The sequence below is a fragment of the Pollicipes pollicipes genome, unplaced genomic scaffold, assembly GCF_011947565.3.
Source record: "Pollicipes pollicipes isolate AB1234 unplaced genomic scaffold, Ppol_2.1 Scaffold_6138;HRSCAF=7277_pilon_pilon_pilon, whole genome shotgun sequence".
NCBI classification, from domain to species: Eukaryota; Metazoa; Arthropoda; class Thecostraca; order Pollicipedomorpha; family Pollicipedidae; genus Pollicipes; species Pollicipes pollicipes.
In genome coordinates, this window is record NW_023596818.1 from 30,483,342 (window position 1) to 30,500,785 (window position 17,444).

Here is a 17,444-nt window from a genome sequence, read left to right on the forward strand (position 1 = left end):
CGCAGCTGAGCTGCAGATAGGCGGCAGGCCGTGAACGGATCGGCCACAGCGTCGGCTGGCCTCCGGTCCCGGGCCGCTCCCAGAGGATCGCTCGGTGTGACCCCGGGAGGTCGCTCGGTGCGACTTCTTCACCGCGGTGACTCCTGTCGCCGAGTTCTTCGGACCTCTCTGCGCGAAAAGGCGTACTCCGGTGAATTTCCTGCGGACATGTATGTTGCGATGCCAACCAGTCGCCTTCAACTATGCACGTCATTGCGCCTGGACCCTGCTTGTGTGCGTGTGTTCCTACGTGAATAATGTTCCTCGCAAATGCACCGAATAACTTACGAGATTTGTAGTCTTTATACGCCAGCGAGTAAATACAATGAACATGATCACAGACGATGGGTTTTAAAGGCGCGTCTACTGCAATTGTTATTTGTACCTCAGAAGTACGATCACGGTGGTAGTTGTGCAAATAACGCTTTAGTATAATTAAAATGAATGCAGGGTAGAATGAATACCCTTCGTTCACATCACAGAAAACTGTTCACGTCACTCAAACAATGTCATTTATACGCTTGCCACATCAAAGTTTGCGGACATTCCATCATGCCTCAGACTTGCCGACATCCGAAGTGCACTGGCCGCACACCAACTGTTATTCAGCGTACAGCGTCCCACAACCAGCGCAGGGACGCACGAGAGTGCCCTACGCGAGACAGGCACGCTGCCGCTGTAAGTGACACAGTCACGCAACAGTCATCAGTCGGTCTGCCCGGTCGACTCGAAAACATGTGATCAGGGCGACTCGACACCGAGACGACTGCGGCAGATCATCCGCTACCCGCTCGAGTGGCACACGGCGGCTGGGATCGGGCAGGCTGCCCTGCGCGCGGCCGACGGCTGGGCCCGGGGCTGGATGCCCTGCGCGGCTGACGGCCGGTCACGGGGCACGCTGCCCTGCGCGCGCCGTCTGAGTAGATGTGGAACGCTCGTGATGAAGCTAGCGTTAGCAGAACATTGCCTTTCTGACCTTTGTGTCTGCCGACATTACGGCGCATTCTGTATTGACCCAGGCGCTGCCGAGCTGCCTGGGATATATCCACCCGGCTAACCGAGCGTTACGAACGAGCCGAACGATCCCATCGTATCTTGACGCGCACCTCGGAACGAATGTCCTTACCAGATTCGTGGCGTATGGCAAAGGTCCATGACCTGCCATGGCTTAGGTAGCCTCAATTCGAGCCTCAGGGTGCCACGGAGTTCGGCTTATGGAGGAGGGGGCGACCGTCGCATGATTCAAGAGGTTTTGCTCAGCGGCCGATCCAGCAGCAAATCAAGGTGGTAATCTCTCAGAATGCCGCCTAAATTTGCGTAAGCCCGAGTCAGAGGCAGGCAGTTACCGCCATGGAGGGCTTTTGGCTCCTTTGGCCCACTTGGACCGGCCCCGTTCGCTGTTGAATGTGATTCCGCGTGCTCTGTTGAAACGTCTGTCAATGAAGCTTTCAAATAAATCACACTGCAGTTTTAAATGTCCATGACAAGGGTTCAAGACAATCATTTTCAACTATTTTTGCCGGAACATTAATTTTTCCTTCGCGCTCACCCGCACAGAAACTGAACACGACGTTGTATCGGCGATACCGAGACACTGACGGCACCGAGACAATAATAGGTCACGTGCTGCAATGTTAATGAATGGGATGGAGTTCAGGTCTCCTTTAGCAAACTGAAGTGGCCTGGCCACGTGAACTGCCAGTTACCAGGTCAGTTCACAGGGTCAAAGCGGTGCCCCAGCCGCTCACCTGGTTTAGAAGTGACCCAGTCCTATCTGGCAGTGGCTCAGTTTGGTTATGCGAACCGGGCCTCTGCAGCTGCTCCTGCCGCACATTCTTGCGCTCAAAATAGCCGGCCTTCGATAAACCAGAAGGTTCTGGTTAAATGAAGACATCAAGCAATTAGCAGAATGCATTGTAAGGCTGTTTAGAAGCTCTAATGCTGTGTTCATCACCAGGAGTGTGCCATGCACACCGCCCTGACGCGTCGAGCATTCTCATAGCTCATCTTGATGACAGCCTGACGGCTCGTTGAGCTAGTACTTTCCGCAATGTTGACAGCCGGCTATTTTAAGAGTGAGAACTCTTAATGCGGAAAAATCAGAGCTCGAGGTTGTTCCTTGTGATATCAGGAAGAGCACACTGGCAAGTGCCACTTTCGGCTGTATTTACCCTGTTTGAGCACCGCTCACCGAAGCCATTTGGGCGCCGGGCTGACTGTGGTGGCTAGCCCAGGCCCGGCGGCTAGCCCGGCCCGGCGGCGCCCCCGAGTCGGGTCACCTGCTCGGCGCCGGCGGCGGCAGCTGGCCGGCGCGCCATTGATTGGCGCGGCCCGCGTGACGTCCACCCTCCCACGCGGCCGGCGGCGGGGGCGGGCCGCGGCGCGCCAGTGCTCTGCCGACTGGCCGGGCGCGTGCGTCGGCGACCCGGAGCGTCCTCGGTTGCGCCGACGTGGTCCGGGCGCTCCGTCATCGATCGCTCCCCCGCCCCCGCCCCGGGCGCCGTGCGCGTCGCCGCTGCCGCCAATATGGTGGGTTTGGCCGCCGGACGAGCGGTGCCATTCAACAGGTGCAGCGGCATGCGGGCGGCCGGGTAAGCGGCGTCGCGCGCGCCATGTCCGGCAAGCCACGCGTCAAGCAGCGCCACCGGTCGCCCGAGCTGTGTGTGCACCGGGAGATCAAGAGGACGCTTGAACCGCTGCCTGGAGCCGTGCGGCGTCTATCTCTGCACGGCCCTCTCGCCGCGCTGCCTCATCCTGCACAAGGTGAGCCAGCGAGCGGAAGGGCGCAGGTGGCGGGGGGGAGGGGGCTGGCCGCGACCGGCGCTCGACCTCTCCCGGCCGCCGCCGGCCTGCCATATGGCACGACGCGCCGCGCCGCCGCCGCCGGCGCCGCTGGCCGCCTATTGTCGGCGTCGGCGGTCGGCGCAGGCTCCTCAGGTGCCTGCTGCGCGTGTCTGGCGGAGCGCCGTGTTGCCAGGGGGCCCGGACTCACCGGACCGGGCCGGTACCTCGCCGACCAACGGCTGGTCGCGCTCCAGTCTGTGCAGGGCATCCCTGATCCATTGCTATGTTTACATCGACAGCAGGCGCCTCTGCGCTCCCCGATCCTGATCTGTCCGTGGCGCCTCTGCGCCCCAGATTCCGACTTGTCCGTGGTGCCTCTGCGCTCCCGATCCTGATCTGTCCCTGGCGCCTCTGCGCTCCCGATCCTGGTATGTCCGTGGCGCCTCTGCGCTCCCCGATCCCGATCTGTCCGTGGCGCCTCTGCGCTCCCGATCCAGATCTGTCCGCGGCGTGACATCTGTAGCGGACATCCGCAGACGATGTCCCTCCCTCCCGGCTACGGAGCAGTCCTGTGGCCGGGCTCAGCCAGTAGGGGCTGTGCTTTTGGTGGCGCCGCGGATCTAGACCGCATAGGGCGGCCAGGGGAGACACAGTAGAGGAGTGGGACAGCCAGATGGTAACCCGCCGGGCAGGCTGGAGCAGCCAGGAGGTTGCCCACTCCGCCATATCGGACTGGGGCGGCTGGATGCCGATACCCCCCTCCCACACCCTGGGGCAGCCAGATGGAGGGCGTGTCTTCTGTCTGCCAGGCCGGCGGTCACGTGATGACCTCCCAGACAGATAAGCCAAGCCAGACGGTGACTCGTCCCAACAGACTGGAGAACCAAGCGCCCCCGGCCCTGCACAGGCCGGGCCAGCGCGACGGTGGCTGCCGGAGGCCTAGGCTGTCAGAGGTCGTCTCTCAGCACTGACGGACAAGCCAGGGGACGAGCCCACCCAGACGGACTCGGGCGCCCGGACGGTGTCGACAACCCTACCCTCCGCCAGACAGGGCCGGCCGGGCAGCCGGCGGGCGGCACGGGTCGGCCGCCGCCGCAGGGGCGACCGGGCCCCGCAGCACCGTTAGCCAGCGCTGCCGACCGGTCTCGTGGGATTACTGCAGCGGCCACCCTTTCTAAACGGCGCCGGCCGAGCCGTCACCGCCGCTGCCGCCGCCGCCGGGGCAGTCAGCCGCAGGTGGACGGGAAGCCGGCCGGCTAGGGGCCGGACCAGCGGCGCAGGCACTAGATGACATTTCGGGAGGGGGCGCGTGTCCGGGTGGTGATAACTGGAGGCAGAAAGGCCTGCTGGGGAGCCCGGTCTCGTCGGAGCCAAGGCCGGGCGTTGGTTGATAACTTACCAGTCTGTAGGCTGATAACTTGCCAGTTTGTCGGCTGATAACTTACCAGTTTGTCGCCGGTGAACGAAACTCTGTCCGGGTGACAAAGCAGATCACATCCAACGCATTCTCAGTAATTACAAGTAATGGCAGCTGTTGAAATGGCTTGAAAATTGCACCACTTGAGTGGTGCATGAGTGCTCAATTTCTGAAACAGTCATCCGAATATTGCAGTGCGGGCGACAGCACGAATTGGCATCAGCAGTCGGCACATAAAACAGCAATGGACGACAGCTCTAAAGTAAACTAAGCAATCCCATAGCAGATGCGTCCTATTTTAGCGCTTGACATGCCGATAAGCTCCTTTATTTTGATTTTACCTAAAACGAGCAAAAACCCGTTTCATAAAGTTCACAAAGCTAGCTTGTTCTCGACAGCTGATGCGTGGATGCTTTCGTGCTTTTTCTCTGGCTATAATCGCGACAGTTCGTGGGATACAAGTGACCGCACGAGTATAGATTACAACGCCGCCACAGCGCAGGTGTCACCTGCTGTGCTCTCATCCCATCATGCCAGTGTCAAAGATATCTGATTTATGTTAAAGATATTTGATATCTGACGTATCTGGCCATACTGTTTCTGTGTTAAACGCATGGAAAGTTGTCGCATATTCTTCTGATTTTTCCGGTGTTCTACTTTTTGCTATTCTTTACTTCACTTTACTCGTGATAATGTCGCAAATCTTTGGACTTTGGGCAAAGCGTAAATTTACCCTGTCAATGAGTGCCCAGCTCGCTACAACGATGGCATAGTCGAGGTATTATTAAAAGGCCATCAGAACTTGTCCCGCCTGGGAGAGTGCGCACAGTAAATGTGTCGGACCAAGACGATTTCAGTCAATAACCCCTTTATAAGCACTGAGTCGGACCGGCGAATTTATCCACAGTTTAAACGGCAGTGGAGTCAACAAACCTTTCATGGCACGAAAGTCGAAGACAAAGAGCTATTTTGTCGAGACTAGACAAGACGAATGGTGCGTATAAAGTAAATGAAAGCGCACCACGTACATGGCATCCGAACACGTCACATGAGCTGATAGCAACCAACAACTGAAGCTTGCTGTCTACAAGAATAAACCCTCTAGGAGGGCCGGCTTGAAAAACATGTGGTTTACAATTTTCAGGGCCCACAAGAGGAATGCAGGCCTCGTTTTGTGTACTACGTTGGCGTCCCCACCAGTTCACTATCTCTACGTTTGGCGATGTGACTGTAGGTGTCTCACGCACAGAACAGGTGCCTCACGTAATCATGCACGCTAACAGCACCGTGCTATCACCGCAGCTGACACCACTGGCAATGCTGCCATCTCGACAGTATGTCACGGCGCCAGAAAGCTGATGGCCTCGGAAGCTTTACTTACATGTATCTCCCCTTGCTCTGAACAAACGGAGTTGAGCTTTACGCTGGGAATGTGAGCCCTAAGGGTTTGAGATAAATAAACAAGTGTCTGATGCGTGTGTTGTTGGTTGTTTCTACACTGGTAAGCGTGTTCATTGATGTTTGTGTATGTAAATTAGTTCCTCGCTCAGATAAATGGGGCCGATTAGCAAATGGTGCGCTCCGTTTGTTCCTGTAGCTCAGTTGACTGGCTGAAGCGCTTGTTTTCCGATTCCTTCAAGCGTGGCGGGGTGGTTTCGAACTGCTTTAAGCGCTCCATCTTTGCTTTCGACTTTGATGGCTTGCGGCTGGTGGCAGCAGCAGCGCTTAAGGTCAGGTGACGTCAGCGGGTTGGACCGACCGGCCGAGCATTACGGCACATAAAACTATCGTCGCAAAATTCTGCCTTTGACCTGAAATTTTTTCCCATCTGGCGTTGGGATCATGACTCAAGCAACAAGCGTTCAGACCAGCACTTTTTTAAATCCTGGAACACGTTTTCATGTCTGTTTTTGTGCATGAGAGCAGTTCAACGTCTGAGGGACCGAAAAAGCATTTTTTCGAGAATGGCCTTATAATAACTGATTATTACCCCATAAAAACTACTATAGGGCCGTTCATACCAGCTCTGGTGACGTTGGCCGCCGTGCTGACTGACGAGACTGGTCACTGCGCCAGCTCTGGTGACGCTGGCCGCTGTGCTGACTGGCGAGACTGGTCGCTGCACCAGCTCTGGTGACGCCGGCCGCTGTGCTGACTGACGAGACTGGTCGCTGCACCAGCTCTGGTGGCGCCGGCCGCCGTGCTGACTGACGAGACTGGTCGATGCACCAGCTCTGGTGACGCCGGCCGCTGTGCCGACTGACGAGACTGGTCGCTGCACCAGCTCTGGTGACGCTGGCCGCTGTGCTGACTGACGAGACTGGTCGCTGCACCAGCTCTGGTGACGCTGGCCGCTGTGCTGACTGACAAGACTGGTCGCTGCACCAGCTCTGGTGACGCCGGCCGCCGTGCTGACTGACGAGACTGGTCGCTGCGTCAGCGCTGGAAGGACTAGCAGATGTGACGGCCCTTGTGAGAACCGGTACCGAATTTCCCTTATCTGGTGATGCCAGACCATGTACTACCAGGGTTATTGAGATGCAAACCATGAAGCTACGTATTATGCACAGCACACCGCCTCCCTATTAGAGCTGATTTGCCGTAGCACTCATTAATTACTTGAAGGTTGAACAAGCACAGCTGGTCAAAGTTAAGTTGGTGATTTGATCACGAATGGAAATCATGCAGCGCGACTGTCATCCCGAAAAGGTGAAAGAGGCGCACTCTATGGGCTTTGCGAAGCATTTGATGTTTGTCAAATTACAGTAACATTTTTGAGCGGACAGGTTTACATAGGGTATATATATATATATATATATATATATATATATATATATATATATATATATATATATATACATCTACAGTAAGCTCGAGGTTTCAAAGAAAGGTATATGGTTTCAAAGAATAATTTATGAACGGCCCTATAGCAGTTTCTTGTCTTTTCCATAACTCAATACTCCATTGAAGCAGTATGGTGTTTTGCCCATGCATATTGCTCAGATTGTGCTATGTTCATAAATGACATTGCTGACAATGCCCAGGGTGTTGTTTAGCCACACAGGGTATCCTGAGTTTTGGCCAAAAAAAATGGTGGGAAATGCTACATTTCACTGTGCGATACCACTTGTAACCACTTTCACCACTTGTTCACTTGTAAATCACTTGCTTATCACAAAATGTAATCATGATAATTTTTGCAAAGTGCAGTTTAATCTATGGTTTTTAGAGGTGTGTGATGACTTGGCTTCCGCGACGCCGTAAATGGTCGGGTAATCAAGAAAATGGCGAAAAGTTTTTGCCGACCAAATCCCGGATTCGCTCACGTTGGCTTTCGACCAAGTTTTTAGGCTTCAACTGGGGTGACAAGTCGACATTTTTGTAAATACCCTCCTCCCTTTTGTGCTGCTTGAGTGGATTGTCTGGCAGTTTCAGTCCTCCAAACATACATTTATCTTTACGTGTAGACCGGTTGTTTAGTCCTCTTTGTTACCCCAAATGAAACTGAACAAACTTTAGTCTGCGGTTCTCATTAGGAGTTCGGATATTTTCGGCAGTGCACTCATCAGGTATGCAAGTTGGACCAATGGTAGCGACTCAATCAAATGTTCTACCGTGTTTGGTAACCTTTCTACTGTACGAAAATTTAAGTACTGACTGCGGCGTATCAATTATGTTCTTCCAATCAAGCTCAACTATACTTGTGCCAGACTCGTTTGAATTCTAATCCCTGGCATCTACAAAGGCTCCTGAGCCCGCTCGATCTCAACATCCTTCGCGCATTGGTCGATTCTTTACCACGTTCCTACCAATCAAAAATGCGTGTGGGTTTCATTTAGTAAAAGGAAATGTTTCACTTTTGAAGATATTAGAGCAAGCATTAGATTTGATCAAACAAGCTCATTTTTAACTATTGGTATACTTTTTAAGTGGAATAAACTGCTCTAGACAGCACAATTCTCTGTTAAGTAAATGTGCACAGTATTGATTAAGATCCAATTGACGGCCGTTTCACCTGGAAATCGTGCTCGCGAACGCCAGATATAAACAGCTCGACAATCATATTTGTATTGGCCTTGATTACTTGTGGAATGGCGGGATTTGAACGACGTTATAACGACGTCATGAATGCCAGGGTGACTTTGAGATACTCTTCCCGATATACTTTTCCCGATTTTCGCGGGTGTGTGACTCAGAAATTAAAGTGGCTGAAGTCTTAAGAAGGGCAGGATTGTGAATAGCACCGAAAGGTCTTCAAGATGACTATTTCAGTTTAAAACCCAATATAAATGTGAAACTCTCCACTTAAATGCGGTCTGGTCAGACTTCTGAACTCCCTAAAATTGTTTACACACGCTATTAGAAATCAGGGTGACTCATCTGATGTTAGAGTGGCGTCGTCACTGTAAGCGGACAGTTCTGTCTACTGGTATGTCTTCAACATTGATCCACTTATCATTGCCACCAATGGTTTAACGCACAAAAGGTAATGCGCTAAGGGGTATCCCTGCCTCGAAGCTTTTAATGTGGTGTGGCTCGGACAGAACTCTAACTGAACAACGGCTTGAGGGAGCTTTGTAAGATGTTATTAAAAACGTGTCAGGTTCAGTATATCGTGTTGAAATTTGCGCTGTTTCAGAAAGTGTTTTTTTATGGAGCACTAATTCACTGAATGGAAAGCTTTGTTTCGCTTCTGAAATGAGGCGATTGGCGGAAGCGTCATTGGCCATGTGTGTGATGTTGCTGTGCCTTGAGTAAATTTTGTTCAGACCAAGGACCTGTTTTAAAAAGAGTTATCCAGAATGCATATAACACGTGTTTTGCACATTCTGTTCAATAATGCCTTGGGAAAGGAGTTTGAAACGACTTCCGTTTTTAAAACCGATGACGTTTGTTGAATCCTTTATGATAAGATGTCTGCCCTATTTCGGCCTTGATTTATGATGACCTCTGTGAGTTCTCATTATTGTTACGTCTTTGTGCAGAGGTGTCTATCTGATGACAGACAGAACAATCCGTTTATATGTCTGTCAATGTTAACTGGAACTGAGACCTGGTGTTCGGTAGTAGTATACCAATGCCCACTTATAAATTGTTCACTACTGCAACTTATCACCTCCTGAGGTATACGTCATCGAAAATACGTTTTCCTCTTGTTAAACATGTCTATGTTAGCTGACATTTTCCCACTTCCCTTATATGACAGTGCTCGGATGATTTGCATGTGTTGAAAGATACGTTCCGTTTCGTCAATTCGTAAAAGAACGTAACTCCTGGCAGCTAATCCTCATAAGGGTCATCAGGTCTTCATCTCTGACCCTTTGAACCATGTAGCCTGTGCTCATCTGACTCCGATCGCTTCGCATCATTAGTTGGTAAGTCTCCTGTTTAGCGTCATTCACTTTCTGCCCCATGGCTTTCTCTCTCTGAATGGCATATGCAATAATATCCCTGCAGAATACTGGCAAGAGAGTTTCGGGCAGAACGCTTCGAGATAGGCGGGTTTACCTATTTTGAGCCCGAATCTCATATATTTGCGATCGCACAAATTCACCGAACTCTTCCTCCTGAAAAACGACATCAGAGGACTTCTAAAATGAGCAGCCCATGACAGGCGTCTGATCTTCTCGTGCCAATTAACTGGTTCATGAGATGTCAGATTTCCATAGCCATTGCTACAGCCTATTACGCCAATATCCGGTCCGAAATAGTGTAGCGTGATCGGATTCGGGACGGCAAAACCGTGTACTGAAGAACTTGAGGTGGAAGTCTTTGAGCTGAAAGACTCGAGCTGAAAGTAAGATGCATTCATTGTGTGACCGTCGTCTTAAACCTGTCGCTCTGGACAATGGCTCACCAACAGTAGCGTGACCCACCTTCTAGGGATTTTTTTCACGCTGCTGGACACAGACGTTGCCAACGTAACCTGGTGCCCTTTTGCGCGTTTTTAAACACACAGCTGACCCTTTTGGTTGTGTTTTGGCCCTGTTGTTCCGGCTCTTGCGACGCAGCACCGGTATCTCTTTAATCAGCTGTAGGAACGTACCACAGCTGTGAAAATTTGGTTGGCAATGTCCAAGTTCGTTTACAAATACCTTCTGTATTTTGCAAACAGCCGATAGATGGGAAAATGCTTCACAATATTCACAGTCACACTTCACAGTACAGGGTGCCGCCGCCGGCTGAGCGGTGGATTTTCATGGTAATAAGCAGACAACTCTAGGTCATTTTGCCATATAATCTCAGAAATACTCAAAGTCAAAACATTAGGAATAAATAAAAATCTTCAGAAGGGAAATAAATGGAATGAAGATGAACGAAAATTAATGAAATTAAGATGAATGAATTTAAACTGACAATTAAAATCAAATGATCTACCATGATAATGGAGAAAATGGACGCGTTGTGCACGTATGTGCACGCATACCACGCCTTGTTTTCTAGAGTTGCGCACAGGGAGACGGTTTCCGGTATGACAAATAGCATGCATGGATATCTTAAAAACTGAATGGCTAGAATACGAGAACTTTTATTTTTAAGGAGTCCCAAACTCCAAAGCCCCCACAATGTTGCATGGCCGCCTTCATTAGGCGAAGTTCTGGATCTGCCACTGATAGGCTCGTTTCGTTGGGAAGCAAGTTATTGTTGACACAATTTTTTTGCTTAAATCACAGTGGGACTCTGATTGCCTGTACTTTTTAGTGTTTTTGATTGATCTGATAAAATCGGTTTAGCGTATATGGGCGTATTAGCGTATATGTAGATGCGAATTATGCAGAAGTCTGTATATATATATATATATATATATATATATATATATATATATATCAGAAGTGGCGTCTGTCAAGTTAACGACAAGCTGTAGTGGTAGATCTATCGTGCAAATAAACAACTCCACTCCACTCAGGCTGTTCCCATAGTTCTTCCACCCAGTGATTGATAAGAATGTTCAGGCCGCAGCGACAGCTGGTCGCATCCAAACCGGGCGTGGGATATGGTCATTAGCGGCCAGACAGCGTGCAGACCTAGACGTTCACACCCAAAACGCTGACAGGGATGGAAGTTCACACGCCCAGAGCCGCGGCGAGCGAAAGAAGCTCACACCACTACCACCCTTTCAGACACGAATATTCCCACTCGTTACGTTACACAGCAGCATTGATCGCTGCAGCCATGGTGAGACGTTCGGAGCCTTACCACACACGATGTAATGCGCACCTCGGTAGCGTCCGTAACACAAGCGCGTTCATCATGCCTGGAAGTCGATATGAAACCATGGCGAGAGTCGCGTGCGGCGCTTTTTCGAGCCGACGCTTCGCATGCCGGAGCGGTGCGTCATGCCAACGGCATCCTGGCAGAACGCCGCCCTTGCTTCCGCGCACAAGGCAGCGCGGCCGTCTGGATTTTTGAACCGCAAACAAACTGGTGCCACTTCCAGGAAATGTGGTTTACGTTGCGCTGATATGCCGGTCAGTTGGTGACCTGGGCTTGTACCGAAGTGCCGGCTGCGGTGGTCTCGCTGTGAGGCATGGGCATCCGGGGCTCTGTGCAAACGGGCCGTTCAGTCGCAGGCCCGTGACTCTGTGCATACGGGCCCCTCAGCGCCGGCACCCGGGGGTCTGTGTACACGGGCCCCTCAGCCGCAGGACCGTGACTCTGTGCATACGGGCCCCTCAGCGCCGGCACCCGGGGGTCTGTGCACACGGGCCCCTCAGTTGCAGGCCCTTGACTCTGTGCATACGGGCCCCTCAGCGCCGGCACACGGGGGTCTGTGCACACGGGCCTCTCAGTCGCAGGCCCGTGACTCTGTGCATACGGGCCCCTCAGCGCTGGCACCCGTGCACACGGGCCTCTCAAGTGTGGACACCCGGGCTCTGTGGACACGGGTCTCTCAGCGCAGGCACCCGGGGCCCTGTGTTACATGGGCCTCTCAGCACCGCGCGCCCGGGGCTCTGTGCACGCAGGTCTCTCAGCAGGGGTTCCCAGGCTCTGTGCACGCGGACCTGTTAGCACCGCGCACACGGCTTGACACGCGCTCAGATGGGGTTTAATGTGGCCCCCGAAAGTTTTTCCAGAATGATTTCCGAACCGCCCAGCGCAGCCGCACCACATTTTGCTTAGATGCGAACAATTGAATAGCGGATCGCTTCGTATAAAAGATGGGTGTACCTTGTAAGATCGCTGACCTACGGGAGGTCAAAGTCAAGCAATGGATTCAGCGGTTTCAATTTCTAAGAAATCTTTTAATCTGATGCAACAACGGAGTATTACACAAAGTCATAAATCTTTGGGATACTTTCTTAAGCAACAAAGCAATTGAATGAACAAATTCAATTGACTTAGGGTTGGGTATGGCGGAGGGACCAAGGTCAAAACCAACCTGTTTCATTACTCTAGGCTGTATGGGGTAATTTCTGGTGCTTATTTTGAATTTATTGACAATAGGAACCGCATTATACATCTTCCATGTTCTTCTTAAAGTTCAGAATAGGTCACTGACCCGAAATGACCCAGGTCAATGTTTCGTTTTTAGGAACATACTTCCTAGCGTAATCTTTGTCGCTTCTTCAAACGCAAGACTAAAAGCTGTCTTGCGTGATTTTGGTCACTATGGCCCTCGAAAGGTCAAACAAGGTAACTGGCCAACAATGAGTATGTGACCGAAAGCCATGACCTAGAAACCTCAACCTTTAATTTAAGGGAATTTACGTACAGGCCAACACACTCTGTGCATTTGGTGTCTCTAACTTTCTCAGTTTCTGAAACCTCAGCGGGATCAAACTGACCTCCACCCGAGCGTAGGGCATCAGGAACAGGCAGCAGGTAATCAGTGTGGTCCAGGCGCGCATGGAAAACGCGTCTGTTATCAATCGTATTAGGGATGGATGTTTCTATTCGGTTGGAGTGCCCAGATACCATTCTCCCAGCTTTGATAAGCGCACGGGAAAAATCATTTTATTCGTGTTCTGGAAGTGGATTTAGCCATTTTCCTACTTAGCCCCTCAACTTATTTTGCGAAATGTCACCCTCGAGCCGCGCATACAGGATTTGCGAAAGGAGAGGCCCAGCCTCGATGGGCCCGCAACGGAAGCCCTCATAGGCGCCCCGCGGCGGGAGCCAATCATATGGCCTCTACGGCGGTGGCCCCTGAGCTCCTGTGGAGAGAAGCAGTCCAACACCTGCATAATGTGCTTCCTGACTGTTCTTGGGCCTCCCGACGCTGCCGTTTGGCGTGCTGCGGTGAGCGGCTGCTTAGGTGCGCTTCTGCCGCTACAAGTTTAAGTTTTTCTTCCGCCACACACGGGGCCCCACGCTCGGAAAGGAGGCCACGAACCTGCTCACCGTGACTTTGAGAGCTCGTCTGCCAGCGAGATATTCCGGGATGTCATCGGCAGGGCACTTGCACTTGTCACACCCAGTGCGCACATTCGGACTCAGCTGGTGCATGACGCGTTTAATTGGCAGGTCGTTTCGGAATTTAAGACTGACCGGTATGCATTGCGCACAAAATACTTTAAGAGGGGCTCCACAATCTACTCTTATTATATTTTTCACATTTAACGCATTACCCCCGGCTGTTCATTTGCCACCTCTCTGGCTGTCGAACGTTGGAATTGAAATATTGGACGTGGGAGGCAAAGGAAGTAGATTCGCTTCCTGACTTGATATGGTCCGAGCATCTAACACAGCACGCAGCCCTATCTCCCTCGTTCCCCTCCTTCCCCGGCGGTGACGGCTCGCGGCAGTCCCGTTAAACCCGTCGCCATGGAACACCTATCTTGCTCTGAGTCATCTGTGGGCAGATGGCAGCTGTCAGATAGCAGCTCTGCGTCGGCGTTAGTGGCCGGTGACCGAGGCATGGCGGCTCCATGCCTGAGCCTCCTGTGCTGGGTCTGCAGTCGCCTGCAGCGCGCGTCGTTCCCATGAGGCCAGGGGCGTAACAAGGGCGAGGACGTGCCGAGAACGGGACATTGCGAGCACGAGAACATTCCGAAGACGAGGACATATCGTTAACGGGGGCATACCGATAACGAAGGCATGCCGTGAAAGAGAACATGCCGAAAACGAGAACACGCCGAGCTGGAGGGCATACTGAGAACGAGAGTATGCCGAGACGAAAGAAACGCCTCCATGGGACGAGAATATACCGAGGACGAGACACACCGAGAACGAAAGCATGCCGAAAACGAGGGACAACTAAGGACGGGTCTGAACCAGCGCAGGGTTCAGAGTGCACGCATCGGACAGCAGGCGCTGCTGTACAGCACCAGGCTCGTGCCAGGCATACTAGATCATTGTGGCATGGTGCTGCAGATCACGCTGCTGGTGCTGCGATGGGATGCTGCAGATCACGCTGCCGGTGCTGCGGTGGGGTGCTGCAGATCACGCTGCCGGTGCTGTGGTGGGGTGCTGCAGATCACGCTGCTGATGCTGTGGTGGGATGCTGCAGATCACGCTGCTGGTGCTGTGGTGGGATGCTGCAGATCACGCTGCTGGTGCTGCGGTGGGATGCTGCAGATCACGCTGCTGGTGCTGTGGTGGGGTGCTGCAAATCACGCTGCCGGTGCTGCGGTGGGGTGCTGCAGATCACGCTGCTGGTGCTGCAGATCACGCTGCTGATTGCTGTGGTGGGGATGCTGTGCAGATCACGCTGCGGTGCTGGGTGTGGGATGCTGCAGATCACGCTGCTGGTGCTGTGGCCAGTGTTGCTGGCATATCACGACTGCTGTGTGCTGTGGTGGGATGCTGCAGATCACGCCCGTTGGGTGCTGCCGGTGGGGTGGTCAGGTCACGGCTGCTCACGCCAGCCCGGAGTAGAGGATTTCCCCAGCAGCCAGGTCCTGTCCGCTTCGAGTGTACGTGGCTAGGGGTGGATGTTCGAGTGGCGGCTCTTAACCCTACAGCTGGTATTCCCTAATTGAACCTGTTTTTCAGCTGTTTGCATGTAAGTTTCAGGTCCACACAGGTGTGCCGAACTAAACACTTGCGTCGACATGACTAAAATAAAACCCAGCTGTCCCCGGTAACAATCGGGGAGCGACGGTGGCTGTGTCTTTCATTAGTGCCGCGCCAGATGGCGGAGGAGCCACCGGCTCGGCTGGCCGTCTGCGCTGCTGGACAGCGCGCTGTCTGTCTAGCCCCGCCACTGGTATCATTACAGTTGGGACGCCCCCTATGAGGCTGCTTATCGAAACCGAGCCCCGGCTGCGGCCACCCGAGAGCACGGCTTCACGTCGTTCTCGCCGTACTTTTGGTTTGTGCAGTAACTACTGGCACCTCGCGAGAAACGCGCCAAGCGAGCTGAATAGAGTTCAACGGGACTGGAAGACCAGGATCGGACCTGCTCAGATAGTCGGCTTCTTGAAGCAGAAGATTCTGACTTTAAAAAGCCATGTTCGTAACCAAAAGATTCCAAATATAAAAATATTGCTACTATGTCCGGCGTTTTTTTACTGTGACATTATGAGCAAAAATTCGTTGCAATGAAATATCACCACGTGGTATTCAATTCTCAGCGGTCCGTGCTACGGCCAAAGTCTCCCGGAATTTCGGCAGCGTAGAAAGAACTCACGGTAAAAAGAACGATTCTCTTAAATTACAGCATACATTTTAAGCTGACAATGTCGATATGTTACTCAAAATCGAGTCTGGGATTAGGCCTCATTACTTTAGCTATCGAGCTAGACTCCGATCGATCGGCGAGACGGCCGTGAGGATGCTGACGACCTGTGGAAAAGTACGTGCGTGTGGATTCAAACCATGGATTACCAACATGGCCCCGATGCTGACGCGCCGTAAAACACCACCAAACCATGAATTTGGGACGGACAAATCCACTTTGCAAACCATTCGGCCAAGACCACCAATTTCCACAGGCGCTTAAAGTATTACATTAGTTAGACATCGCGGTTATTTTGCATCACGCTTAGATTTTACGGGTGATTAAGCACTCTCCATATCACCATGTTCACTGAACGGATCAACTTGCCCGGTAGTTAGTTGGTTCGAACATCTGTATTGGGTTTCACCCACACGTTGTGAGGCGGTTTCAAAGCGCTTCAAGTATTCACCATTTGTGCTTGACTGGGATGGCCTGCAGCGGATGGCGGCGGCCATGTTAAAGGTCAGGTGACGTTCGAGGCCAGGGCGGACGGAGCTAAGCGTTGTGGCACGTTAAATTTTGGCCACAAAATTGTGCCTCTGATCATGAACTGCACGCTCAGATAATTGCTTCAGGGTTCACGCTAATGAGCTCACGCTTATTGCGTGAGCAATAGGCGTGAGCCATGAACCGAGCTCCTTGGAAGTGGCACGGTGGAAAACAGAAGTAACTGAGAACAAAGCAATTGACTGCGTTATGGAGAAGTTGTTGTTATCATGATTTATGATGGTCACTCTTCCAAGCTTTTCTAATTTTACAAGTTAGTGTAATGCTGCTCAACTGTCTCAATCCTTAACGCATTCACCAATTCTCTGGTCACTGCACTATCTTTTAATGTGTTTGAAAATTTTGCATAGTGCCATCCGAAAAGTGGCCAGGGTCTTGGAACATCTGTTTTGTTCTGTGCATATTCTGATACATTTAAGTTGATTCGGTCGCATTTGAAAAGTTTTCGAATATATTTTCCACCCTACCTCCAGGGCTGAAAGCAATGTTGGAATCCTGAATTAGTCAACAACCATCAGCTGATCACAAAACGGGGTAGCAGACAGGCCGCTGGTGCAGGGTTGGTTAGCTGCGGACCTGAAAACCGGCTAGCCGCCACCAACCTTGAGTCAGATTTCAACACTAACGCCAGGTTCAAAGCCAGCAGCCGAAAAAACGCGGATTATTGTGCACGATGAATTATTCGCTCACGCGGTGCCTCGCGCGAGGAGCAGATCAAAAATTTACATTTCATCACCTCAACGCTGCACAAAGATCTTTCTGAAGGCCGGCGATTGTGTAACGGGCAGCCGCAGCAGCGCGCGCCCGCCGCATAGACTGTCCCGCACGACACGGCCTGCGGGCGTGGCTCGTGTGGGGCGGGCCGGCTGGCGCGGACTGGGGACCGGTCAGGGGGGCCGCAGACAGGGCAGGTTTGGCCGTCTGGGCGAGTGGGCGTGAACGTGCCGGCCGGGCTGGACAATCGGGACATTCGTGGGCGGTGTGCTTTACTGAGGAATTACCACAGGAGAGCGTCAAGAGAGGATATTCGTGCAC

General features: G+C 52.2%; 1 protein-coding gene across 1 annotated transcript in view; it reads left to right on the plus strand.

Moving 5' to 3' along the window:
- Positions 1-17,444, plus strand: part of LOC119105558 (uncharacterized) — a 104,680-nt gene that overhangs the window by 44,899 nt on the left and 42,337 nt on the right. The window contains exon 4 of the mRNA XM_037229018.1: positions 2,715-2,802. Coding sequence (XP_037084913.1) covers positions 2,715-2,802 — 88 coding nt within the window. The remainder of the gene's footprint in view (positions 1-2,714; positions 2,803-17,444) is intronic.